Source organism: Uranotaenia lowii, chromosome 3 (genome assembly GCF_029784155.1).
Source record: "Uranotaenia lowii strain MFRU-FL chromosome 3, ASM2978415v1, whole genome shotgun sequence".
Classification (NCBI taxonomy): Eukaryota; Metazoa; Arthropoda; class Insecta; order Diptera; family Culicidae; genus Uranotaenia; species Uranotaenia lowii.
In genome coordinates, this window is record NC_073693.1 from 349,697,191 (window position 1) to 349,709,913 (window position 12,723).

General features: G+C 39.4%; 2 protein-coding genes across 2 annotated transcripts; one reads left to right on the forward strand and one right to left on the reverse strand.

Moving 5' to 3' along the window:
* Window positions 1-65: 65 nt before the first annotated feature.
* Window positions 66-1,817, reverse strand: LOC129755662 (dihydroorotate dehydrogenase (quinone), mitochondrial-like). Its single transcript, XM_055752274.1, has 2 exons — window positions 1,654-1,817; window positions 66-1,255 (listed from the first exon to the last, which is right to left on the reverse strand). Exons 1-2 carry the CDS (start codon window positions 1,678-1,680, stop codon window positions 92-94), a joined length of 1,191 nt encoding a protein of 396 aa, XP_055608249.1. The 5' UTR covers window positions 1,681-1,817; the 3' UTR covers window positions 66-91.
* A 168-nt stretch (window positions 1,818-1,985) lies between these two features.
* LOC129755864 (PAX3- and PAX7-binding protein 1-like) lies at window positions 1,986-8,602 on the forward strand. Its single transcript, XM_055752553.1, has 8 exons — window positions 1,986-2,523; window positions 4,426-4,712; window positions 5,140-5,386; window positions 5,456-5,632; window positions 5,688-6,350; window positions 6,696-7,431; window positions 7,498-7,821; window positions 7,885-8,602. Exons 1-8 carry the CDS (start codon window positions 2,142-2,144, stop codon window positions 7,937-7,939), a joined length of 2,871 nt encoding a protein of 956 aa, XP_055608528.1. The 5' UTR covers window positions 1,986-2,141; the 3' UTR covers window positions 7,940-8,602.
* Window positions 8,603-12,723: the final 4,121 nt, after the last annotated feature.

The following is a 12,723-nucleotide window of genomic DNA, read 5'->3' on the forward strand; positions in this document are numbered from 1 at the left end:
TAAATAAAAAAAATCTTCCCAATCTATAGTTTTTAACTGTTTTATTAGCAAAATTAAGCATCTAATTTACATAACTTTTACATTTATTTTTCTAAACAAATCTATCAGCATCTTTTCCAACGGCTTGTTCAATACTTTCAAAACCTTTCTCTTGCAAAATTTGTGCCAGCTCCTGTTTCACGCGTGTCACAACGGGAGGACCGTGAAATATCAAAGCCGTATAAAGCTGAATGGCACTGGCACCGGCCGAAATTTTCTCGTAAGCATCCTGTCCATTGGAAACACCTCCCACGCCTATGATCGGGATTTTGCCTCCGGTCCATTTGTATACCTTTGCAATCAACTCCGTCGATCGTTCCTTCAAGGGTGCTCCACTCAAACCACCCAGCTGACCCGCGTTTATACTTTTCAGACTCGGTGGTCTTTCGATAGTGGTGTTGGATACAATCAAACCATCGATTGCACAATCTTTTCGCTTAATGACAGACACGACTTCCTGCAAATCTTCGTCTGACAGATCTGGTGCCAGTTTAACGAGAATTGGTTTCCTTTCGGATTCCGGTAACATATTTCGAGCTTTCAGAACTTCACTCAACAGTATCTGCAGGGTGCTTTTGTTCTGCATTGATCGCAAGCCAGGTGTATTGGGACTACTTATGTTTATCACCAGATAATCAGCGATTTTGCTGAACCTTTTAATACCTTCTGTATAATCTCCAACAGCGTCATCTGAGAGTTTATTTTTACCCAAATTTATACCTAAGGTCACTTTGGACTCCCCATTCGCTTGTTGAACCTTTTGTAGTCGCTCGAAAACAGCTTGATGTCCCTCGCTATTGAAGCCATATCGATTGACGATGGCTTTATCTTCGTTGAGCCGAAAAACCCGCGGTCGGTCGTTACCCGGTTGAGGTTCAGGAGTCACGGATCCGATCTCCACAAAGCCAAAGCCTATTTTGTGCAAACCGTTCACAGCTTCGCCATGCTTATCGAACCCAGCAGCGATTCCAATCGGATTGCTTAGGGTCATGTTGAGCAGCTTGGTGCGAAGCGTTTCCGGGTCTCGATAGTTGGGCCGAACCACCCCTAGGCCGATACCCAGCACTGCTAGCTGGTGGGCCGTTTCCGGTGGGATCAACCTGACGGCTGGCATGAAGACAGTTTCGTAGAATTTCTCATTTCCTTTGCACAGACAGAAGGTGCTGAAGGCGGCTACTCCCAACGAGGTCACCTTTAGGAAGGAGCGTACTTTGTTCTGTTGGGGGAGATGTGAACGATTTTAGTATTAATCCATTATTAGTTCAAGGTGATGCATCGTGCAAGTGAATTCAGTGTTGTCGACTTTTATAAGTTCGACTTCAAAAGTCGACGGAGAAAAAATAAGTTGAAAATTTTCCAATTTTTATTCTTTTGATTGATAAATAACTTTTCAATCAGAATTCGACATTTCCAATTATTGGAGTTAATTAGTTTATTGCCCGAATTTTTAATCTCCATAGTCGGCACTTAGGCAATGTTGTTTGACTGAAGTTTTTGATGGTAAATTTAACAATTTGGCTAAGAATTAAAACGTTCATAATAATAATACGACAGCAGCTGATATTTCTGTCTAGAATGTTTATGAACTCTATATAGCATAAATTGCAGCCTTACCGGTGAGCTGGCACGGCACGGGTTCATTTCGTAGCTGGCCTCAACAAACTTTACAGCACTTTGACGATTTTGAACTTGAAAACAAGTAATTTAAGGAATTAAAAGTGTTTAACTGAGAATAAAAATTTTAAATAGAAAAATAGAATTTTGTGTTTACAACTAAACCGGAGCGCGCACGTTTTAAAAATAATGGCACTCATCCGCGAGATGCGTTACGAAAACTGCTCACATCTTTTACGGTCTCTCATTATGCCTTATCGGCCTTCTGCAGAGGGAACTCAATTATAACGGTGAGCGCCCCGACGCGCTGTCAAAAATTTTACCTGAATTCGCAAAAATACGCAAAACGTTCAGCCTCGTCTCGTTTGTGAATCGTAATTTTTCCACAAAATCAGTGCAAAAATAGTGTTTATCCACAGCGTTTCTACTCTCAAACGATGCACTAACAGCTACGCCTCCGAACCGTAATAAATTCAACCAACAGTGCAATGTCCCTGTTCCGAAAACCGAAGAAACCGATCCAGCGACGCGTTTTCACCAGCTACGATGACGATGAAGAAGATACCGCTGCCGAGGGCCACCACCCTCGGCTGTCCGCCCAGACACAATCGTCTTCGTCCCCGAGTGTGGGCGGCGAGGGGGTCTTCGGGCCTAGTCCAGCTTTCCCCATCAAGCCGCCGCCGTCCTCGTACCATGATGGCCTCGCGATGGATGTGGATTCCGTGACGGCGCCACCCCCTCCCTCGATCAGCTTCAAAACCTCGTCCAAGAACAAGGACAAGAAACAGCCGAAGCCGGGGTCGGCCAACAGCAGTCGGTCTTCCTCGACCGCTGCTACCAAATTGTCCTTGCTAAGTTTCGATGATGAAGGTAACCAATTTATGGTTTCTTTTAATGGTTCTTCGGGCTTTAATGAGATCACCAAATGCTTTCTGTCTTTCAGCTGGGGGAGGGTCCCTTTGGGGTTATGGAGGTTGTTTAATGCTTAGCGATTAATTACTGTTGTCCAAAATGTCATTAAATTTTCTAGACTCGAGTTATCATAAAGATTGTAATTTTTTGGCATCTTAATGGTTAGTCCAATCGAGTCTTCAAACAAAAAAAAAAGTCGAATTTTGATTCACTTGACCCAAGGGCAATAGCCGATCTGTTCAGTGTTAGAAAACATTTGAAAAAGACAGCTGAAGGCATATTTGACCACTGGTAATCGATAGTAAAAATTTTGGGATGGAAATTAGGAAAGCATGAACTTCTTGGGTTGAATCCTTAAAAAACAGAAGGACTGAATTGTCAGGAAATTTTATAAATCTGAAAACTAGAAAGATATATAGAATATATGTAATTCGGTATCAAATTTTGAATACGGCGAATGCGCCAAGACCTTTGTTTTGAGAAAAACGCATTCCAAGTTTTAGAAAATAAAATCAATTTCCTATTTAGCTGCGTACAATCATTTTCCTAAAGAAGTCGCTAAAATGCTTTCAAATTGGTTAAATTTCAACACCCGATCGATAAATATAGCTTTTCCGTACTAATTACCACAAAAAATTAATAAATATAACTGTGGGCCCTTTTACCACAGACTGGTGCTCTCATTTTGTTCATTCGCCAAATTGGAGTGCCCTTTTGAATTGCAGAATGACTATTCGCCTTTTAGATCACTCATTAACGAAGCAATATTCAAGCAAATTTCGGCTTGAAAACGGGTCCAAATGATCACGTTAACACATTAGCACATTCAACGATCTTATAAATACTGATTTGTGCATCTCCTCGTCCTGGAAATTTTTTTTTCGAAAACTTCAATGCCCTTTTTCCATCTCGAAATAACTATTGGCCCTTTTGTTCGCGACGAAATTTTGAGGGGAAATGGGCGAATGAACTGTGGGATTACACACTCATAAAAAAAGCTATTCGCCTTATTTAAAAAATTAAATTTAACTTCACTAAAATAAGAAAAATTGAAAGGAGATCATATTTTCGGATGTAAAATGAATAGTTTAACGCATTTATGTGATTATCTGGATTTGTTTACAGTTGGCGCATTCGCCGTATTCAAAATTCGATACCGAATTCTTTTTCCTTGGAAATTTGAAAAATAAATGTTGGTAAAAATTTTAGTACTACAATAAGAATAACGTTTTCCATTTCCCATAAAGTTTATAAGGCAAAGTCTTGTTTTTTAATCTTTTAAACTTAACATCTCTTAAACTAGAGATTTTAGATAAATAATTTTTACTAGATTTGTATTAAGAAAATAAAATAACTCTAAAATCAGAACATACGTGTAGGAAAAAATGTTACTGAGAGTTAACATTTATGCAATTATTTGACATTTTTTAAGACTTCATGATCATCTATATTACATACGTTCTTTTATTCTTAGAAAAGTATCTTCGCGTTATTTTGTTGTTATTTTGGAAATCTTCCATATTCGAAAACGAGCTGAGATTTGTATCCTCAAAGACATTTTTTTATTATCACTTCTATTTTGTGCTGTTTTAACTCGTGATCTACCTTAACGATATTTTTAGTATTCAACCAACTTTTGACGGTCGCCGGTTTTACTTTTTTTTATTTACTCATCCTCATTCTATCTGTACGTTTGTACTGAACGTTTGTAATCTTCAAAATAAATAGACCTTAATTTTTTTCTTTCAGTGAAACCTTTCAGCAACATATTTCCCAAAGTGAACAAAATCATCATCACATTTGTATCTTTTTCTCGTTTCAAAATATTTCTCCACCCTATCAATGGTTCGACGCTCACAGAGGAAGGCGAAGTATTCCAAGTAAAAAAGACATCCCAGAGCAAAAAGGTGATGAAATCACTGGACAAGGAACGTCGCCGGAAGCGTCACGCTGAGAAGAATGGGTTTTCGACGAGCTCGTCTTCGTCGTTTTCCTCCACCAAAGCCGGACGATCAAGCAAGGACGAAACAAACGAAGAAAAGCATGCCCCTCCGCAACCACCATCTGATAAAGATAAATTAAAAAAGGAAAAGTGTGAAAATACTAGTTCTATTATCCAAACAGAAATACGCACAGACGACTTTGTGGTAAGGTTATTATTATTCAATTTTGTTCAATCCCACCAAGCTAAAAAAAAAAAAAGATAAAACTATTCCAAACTATATATATACAGCTCGAATTGATTTCATTTCATGTGTGCTTTTAAAATGGCTTAGAATAGTTTGACCCTTGTTTGTGATTGTGAAATTATTCTCGTTAGGAATATGGAATTCTTGTTTGAATGATAAGATGATGTAATGCAAATTCATTAACCAACAGCCGTTACTTCAGAAAATGCCAAAGTGCTGAGATTTAGGAAAAACCTATCAAGCTAAGGCGGTTCACACCGTTTTATCTTGTTTGCTTCCCCCAGCACAACTGTTACAGAAACCCAAAAAGTGGTAATTTCATTGAACTCTAATCTCGACTTTCTGATTTTCTTTTCCTCGATTATACCAACAAAAAAACTTCTAGCTTGTGGTCAAAAAGTCCGATCCCGATAATCTCATACTGAACGGACGGGCTGCTCTGTGTGCTGGCCGCGATGATATGTCCTCGGAGGACGAGGAAGGCGACAACGACGAGGAACAGGATGGCGAAGACCACCATCACCGTTTCGCAAAACCGGATAACTTCAAAATGTACCTCGAGAACGGGGTCATCCCTGATGCAGCGATGATCCATGCTGCCCGTAAACGTCGTCAGAAGGCTCGTGAGCAAGGTATGTTTCAACTTCCAGTGTTTATTGTAGTCAGGTATTATTGACAGTTTTTTCTACTTCTCTAAACAGGTGATTTCATTCCGATTGAGGAAACAAAAGAGGATAAAACCAAAAAGCGAGTGGTTCGTGAGGACGGCGCGGGTGACGGTTCCGATGAAGATGATGATCGCATCGATATGGCTGCCATAACCGGAGCTAAAGAGCGAGAAGAAAGACGTGAACAGTTTTACTCCGTTCAAAGAGAAGGTAGTCTTGGATGAAATAAATGCCAATCAAACTAATCAAAATTTTCACTTTGTAGATTCTGCAGAAGAATCGGACTATGAAACCAAGGAGTGGGAAAATCAACAGATTCGAAAAGGTGTCACCGGAGCGCAGCTCGTGTCTGCTCATCAGGAATCGGTGATTTCACAGTACATGATCCAAGGTTATCAACAGCATCCGTTCACAACAGCCGATGATGAAGCTATCTCGACGGCCGCCTTACTGGAGCAGGCCTACGCTAAAAGCGGAAACATTGGACTCACAAAACTGAGCACTCGTGCTGCGTCGTCCGATCTTATTTCGAATGTAAAAACCGCTGGCAAACAGGATCACAAAGCAACTGGTCCCCGCATGCCCCAGGAAATATTGAAACAACTTAGCGATAGATTGGAAACGACTCGGGATCTAAACTACAAACATATCAATGACATCGAACGAATTACAACGGAGGTGAAGGTACTTAAGCTAGACCATCTGCAGAGCGAACAGAAAGCGCCAGCAGCCGCCGGTCGTTACCGATTCTATCAGGAAATCAAATGCTACGTTTGTGATTTGGTGGAATGTTTGGACGAAAAGCTACCGCAAATTATAACCCTGGAACAGCGTGCCATCGCGCTGACCAGTAAATATTCGACGATGCTGATTGAACGGCGCCGACAGGACGTGCGAGACCAGGCTAAGGAAATGGCTGATGCTGGCAGTAAGTATCAATCAGATGGAATAGAGATCATTGCTCAATGATAAATTAACGGGAAGGTTCAGAACTTTGCAATTGTCTTTTGGATGATTTCATGATATTAAGGTCTTAATTTTGTTTTTTTTTTTTAAATTTCGTATGTCTTCAAAAAAGTTATTTTTTTTAAATACTCTTGAAGGTAGCATTTCATAGATCTTTGATAGAACTTGGAGAACATAGACATATTATATTTCCATCTTTTGGGATGTTGAATTACAGTTAAAAAAAAATACCCATTATAGTTTCACGCCTTTGTTTTGTCGAAAATTTAAAAAAAAAATCAGGGATTTAACTTTCGCATTCTTGCAGAAAACATCAAACGAACAAACGACGATCCGGAAAGGGTTCGACGGGCAGCAGAACGTGAGGGTCGCCGAACGCGTCGCAGGAGAGACCGTGAAAAGAACGAAACGTCCGAATCCCATCTGGATGGTATGTCGAGCGATGACGAAGTTGCCGACGTCGATGTCAACCAATTTAAAGCGTCACTCAAAGAGGTCGCAGCGGAAGCGTCAACGATTTTCGAAGATGTTACCCGGGAGTACTGTGATGTGGGTGAAATTTTGGACAAATTTCAAAGCTGGCGGGAGGCCGAGATGGGCGCTTATAAGGACGCTTACGTGAGTCTGTGCTTGCCCAAGTTGTTGGGTCCATTCATCCGTCTTCGACACGTTTGCTGGAATCCGGTCAGCGGAGAAGATGAGTTCGATTTCGAGCGCCAGGATTGGTATCGCAGTTGCATTCTGTATGGGCGGTCGTTCGAAGAAACTGAAAGTAGTCTGGCGGAAGATCCAGACGTTCGTTTGGTACCGACTTTAATTGAAAAGATAGTTCTTCCCAAGTTGACGGTGCTTATTCAACTCGTGTGGGATCCACTTTCCACAACCCAAACGCTCAAACTTGTGCGTTTGATCAACCGATTGAGCAGAGAATACCCTTCGCTGAGGCGCACCTGCAAACAACTGCGAAACCTGTTTCAAGCTATTTTGGACAAGCTTAAAGTGGCTATCGACAACGACGTTTTCATTCCAGTGTTTCCAAAACAGTAAGCTCATATAAATTGACTGACAATTGTTAGAATAACTTGTAAACTAAACATTCTTTGTTTCAGATTGCAAGAAGCCAAGTCATCATTCTTCCAGCGGCAGTTTTGCAGCGGTCTCAAGCTGCTGCGTAATATAACCTGTTGGCAAGGTATTATCGCGGACACTGCCTTAACTGAACTGGCCATCGGATTGCTACTAAATCGCTATCTGCTGAATGGGATGCGTGTCTGCACTCCGACCGATTCCATCAATAAGGCATCGATGATTGTGTACACGCTGCCGCGAGTTTGGCTATCGGCCAACTCCCCGGTAGTGCAGAACCTGAGCCAATTTATTGCCATGCTGCGCAATGTTGAAAATCATCTGGATCTGACCATAACGGGTCATGGGTGAGTAGTGAACCTGTTTTTGTTCAAGCCGATCGAAACATTACATTATCTATTTTTTCACAGAGACCTAATCGAAAAGGTAAAAAAGATCTTGGTTAGTCTGCACGTGGCGAACTGAAGCTAACAATCTGGATAGGGTTAGTATTACTATAGCGTAGTCATTTGATGAAGTTATTAATACTTAAGACTAAACAAAGTTCATCTTTGGCATTTGGTTTTTGGAAACAAAAAAAAATGTAGGTATTGTGGTAGTTAAGAAATGGTATCAGTTTTTGTTACGAAAGTTTAGAGGAAAGGATGTTAAGCTATTTCTCTAAATTTTCATAAATCTGACTGATAGTTTCTAAAACTACCATTGCTTATAAAATGATTACGATATTTTTGCATCTTTAAAAAAACAGCACTGAACTTTTCCATACAGTAATGATAAATAATGAAAAATTAAACACGGTTTAAAAACCTTTTCTGTTGTTTAACAATGAAAAAGTGTACATAAAATTACTGCATTGAAAAGCTCATTGATAGGGGCTGTACGGAACAAATCCACTCAGATTACACTCAATTGATAAAAAAAAAAACTCTGGTTCTAGTGATGAATTTGAGCTAAGGAACTAACCCTCTAAAAGTGCACCAACCAATGATACCGCGGCAAATTTCGTCTTAGCAAGCACGTTAAAAACAAAACTCACCAACAGCCACAATGCAAGTGTAAGTGGACTGTTTCCTTGTTGGGATTTTTTTCCGAAATAGGAAATTAAGCGCTAGAATAAACATTGAAATTGTAAAATCGCTATGCTAGTTTACTTGCAGAAAGAAATAATTCCCTAGTCTATCTTGGTGACTGTTACTAGAACTTCTGTTTTTCAAATTTAATAACGAGTGGATGAAAAATTAGGGACCTTTGTTTTTTATAAGTAGTCGAAATATGTATGCAGAGTTATTTTCAAGACAACAAATTCATTGCCCCGAAACACTGACCGAACGACTGTATAAATTGACGATACCGTCTACCATTTTATGAATATTGAAATCTGTCTGGTTGTTCAGTGGTAAATGGGCCGAAAGATGACTTGCTGGAACGTTTGAATTTGTTGGCTTAGTAAAAGTCTTATCGGAAAACAGATAAAATATTCGTTTTGAAACTTTTTTTATGCGTTGCACCGTCAGTTCTCAGAAAAAATATTTTTTAAATGTATTATCATCTGTGTATGTCTGGTTCAATTTGCTTTGCTTAAGGATATCTGCTAATCAGAAGGATGACTATTAGCTTTAGAGTTTCACTTGCTAGGAACCTCGAAACACTTATAAAAGTAGTAACAATTTTCATAATTCCGATAATGGTCATATAGTCGAAGATTCTTGATTCTTAGTTGTCGTGGTCGAGCATTAGAGGAACAGCTTCAAAAATAATAAGTATTGGATCTATTTTATTGAAATAAAGGTTTGTGTAACATGCATAGGTTTTTTCATGTATAGGTTCATCGTTTCCAGATATAAAAACCCCAGAAGGAGTTCTTGTGCTGGGAATCTTGATCTGCACAACTTATGACATGTTGTAAATTCTGGTTTGCTACTCTAGGTACATCGCCTTGAATGACTCGCCCGACATTAAGAGCCAATGCCAGTGTAGGTCATGTCTTATTCCCGCAACTTCAAAACCCCACTACTTCGATACTTGTTTTGAAGGTAGGAAACCCATGGCCGAGAACGGCTTTTCCAGGAAACTGTCCAGACTGATCAAGGCTACGATGGATGGAACACAGTGTTGTATGCGATTTTCGGGTGTATTGTCGGGTTCATTCAAACCACGCAGGGGGATTCGACAAGACGATGGTCTATCCCGCATGATGTACAGCGTGGCTCTAGCTAGAAGATTTTATTCGACGAGCGGTGCCCGAAATGCAGATTTTCAACAGAACCAGTCAACTTATCTGCTCTGCCGACGACATTGACATAGTCGGCAAATTATCATCTGCCGATGGCGAGAATGCCGGACAACGGTCCTGCAGAACATTAGCTAGCAATCCGGTTGGCACCAGACGAGCAGGGGTGCATTAGGTGAGGTAATTCAGGGTGGCCAGAGAACCGGGAAAACCGGGAATTGAAAATAGGACCGGGAAAACCGGGAATTTCGAATCAAAACCGGGAAAAAAAAATTGTGGATCGTGTTTTCCATACATGAACTTATTGAATTCTTAATTTCATTCATTTTATCATTTTCACACAATTTAGTTCAACAATCCAACCAACGCTCTACGGAATTTGAAGTCTATACTATGATTGGAAACAAAGATACAGCTATTCCCGTGAAAAAGGGAAATTTGGAATTGCTTCACCAAATTCACTGTAATTCACTGTCAATTTTCATTGAAAAATATTGAAATTAAGTCCAAAGATGTAAAAATGTATAATCCCGTTTCTAGCCAAGTTTCGTCAAAATATATCAACCCGATAAAAACTCGTGCCGGGTAAAAAATGAGGTTCACTATCGCCCAATAAAGGATTTGATTCATTTTTTGACGGATGTTTGTATAGAAAACATTATAATCAATGATTTCTTGGTTTTTTCTTTCTTAATATCTAAATTTATTACAAGGAACCTTGTAAATTGATAGAAACGTAATTTGGGCTTTGCTTTGTAATAGAACATGTATGTTTGTATTTACTGTACACACCGAAATTTATCAAAAACTATCGAAAAAAACTATCTTCTTATATAGTTTCGAAAATAGTTGTTTACTATTAACTCAATATTTAACTCTTGAAAATCTGGAATTTTTCAAATTTGGTGGCTTCCGTGTTATTTCGTTCATTAATGAATGAATGTACAAAAGGTGGGACAAGATACCAAGTTTTCTGCGATTCTGTAATAACAGACCATAAGTGTATGAGTTACGGAATCACGTTTGAATATTTTGGTATCACCTGCAATAATAATTTATAAAGAAAATATCAGAATTTAAAAGCAAAAATTCCTTCTGAGAAATGTTTTCAAAACTTGAACCTGATACTTTGCAAGTATCGCAATCGCCATTTTGCTCCATGAAATGGGTCTTTTGCATTTCAACCTGCTAAAACTTTATTTTCTTTAAACATATCAACAAATATCACCGTGATCTGAATAAATTTCAAGCCTTCTCGCACTTTCACATCTAATTTTTCAAAAATATTTCCTTTTTGGTATAACAAGCCCGATAAACATTATTATTTGTGTATTTACAAACCGAAAAAGTTATAAAATCTCAATTGAGAAAACCGGGAATTTGAAAATGGAAACTTGCTGGGTAATTAGACGAAGAGGAGCGTAATCTGGCGAATGTAATGTTCATCAAGTTATGTCGCGAGACGCAATACTATAAATAAATAAAATAAACACACGTAGGCCCGGATGGCTTCATGCAGTACCAGGAAGGTGTAAGACCGGACCACGTCGGAGTAGAATGCCCTTTCGGCGGGGGGCATAAAACGAATACAAACACATACAGGATCTCAATGAAACTTGATGTTTCCTCGAAGAGATTCCCTTTTCTTAATTCTAAGCGTACATCTTTCGAGGATATGATGGCTAGCATCTTACAAATGCTAAAACCACCAACCCTCAGAAAGTGTACTATATGTGCCGTGACCGGGATTCGATCTCATACCCGCTGGCTTAGAAGACTTGAAGGCTATCCTCTACGCCACGGGCTGGCGGCGGCATTCGAGTAGTGTGCATCTGATCCTAGCAGTAGAGCATACAAAGATAAGACTCTACTTTCTGCGTATGCCGAGCTGTTAGGTACCTCGCGAACGTTGTGTAGGATACCTCCACCGCCGCGGAGTATCTGAGTAGAACGCGCTTCCTACCACGGAAGCTGCGGAGATAAGATTTTACTTTCTTCCAGTGATTGAAATCCTCACCAATTTTCTCATCAGAGGCATTCAAAATACACACTTTGAGGCCTCGCATAGCTATACAGGAGACGATACATATACATTCATTCAAACCTCCCCCCATGAGGAGGATCTGCTCTGAGAGACACTATCCGTTTGCTGCCCCGAACGAACTCTCTCAACGTTCGGTTGCTACATGATGCATGAAGAAGACGAGGCGCACATACTCATTTACGTTGTTGAATTTGAATAACTCCAGCCGACAGCTGTCGTTGAGGAGAACATCCTCAACCTCGCCGCAAAGGTTGAGGCAACAACAAAAACAACCGAACTTATTGCGTTGCACGGCCCGCAACGTATAGTGCAAAGAGGGGGGAGGAAAAAGAAACGAAAAAACTAGCTGCCTGCGTGCGGTTGCTGTGCAATAATAGCAATAGCAGAAAAACCTCGGGTATTCGATCCAGGCCAGTGATGCCACATTTCTATCGGTATTTGGAAACCCAAAAAAATCTTTTATCGGTATGGAAATCCTAAAAATCGGTATGAAAATCGGTATTTGAGATGGATTTTCCCAAATGCATACATTTTCAACTTCCTAACGTATTTTTCTTTAAATAGCAGCTTGCAATAAACAGTTAGTCTAAAAACTCTTATGAATGTTCATTTTTAGTTCAAAACTAGCTGACTAAATGTGTTTTAGCATATATTATTTCATTTTCTCCGTAACTTGGTTCTAGATAACACTAGTTTAAACAAAATGACGGTTTTGAAATTTTAACAGGACTTTATGTTTGTTATGACTTGTAAAATTTCTTTTTTAATTTTAAAACCATCTGCTTTTGCTAAAGAAAGCAAAAATCACAATCTTTCAAGTACTCATAACTAAATAAAAATTAATTTTAAAAGCTACTGTTTGATAAGAAAAATAGGAGCATGGCGAGCACCTTCAAGTTACACGTTGTTTAGGCATATAAATTAAGTAAAAACTTGAGACTTTGATGTTTGGCTAAAGTGGGATGTAAATTCGAT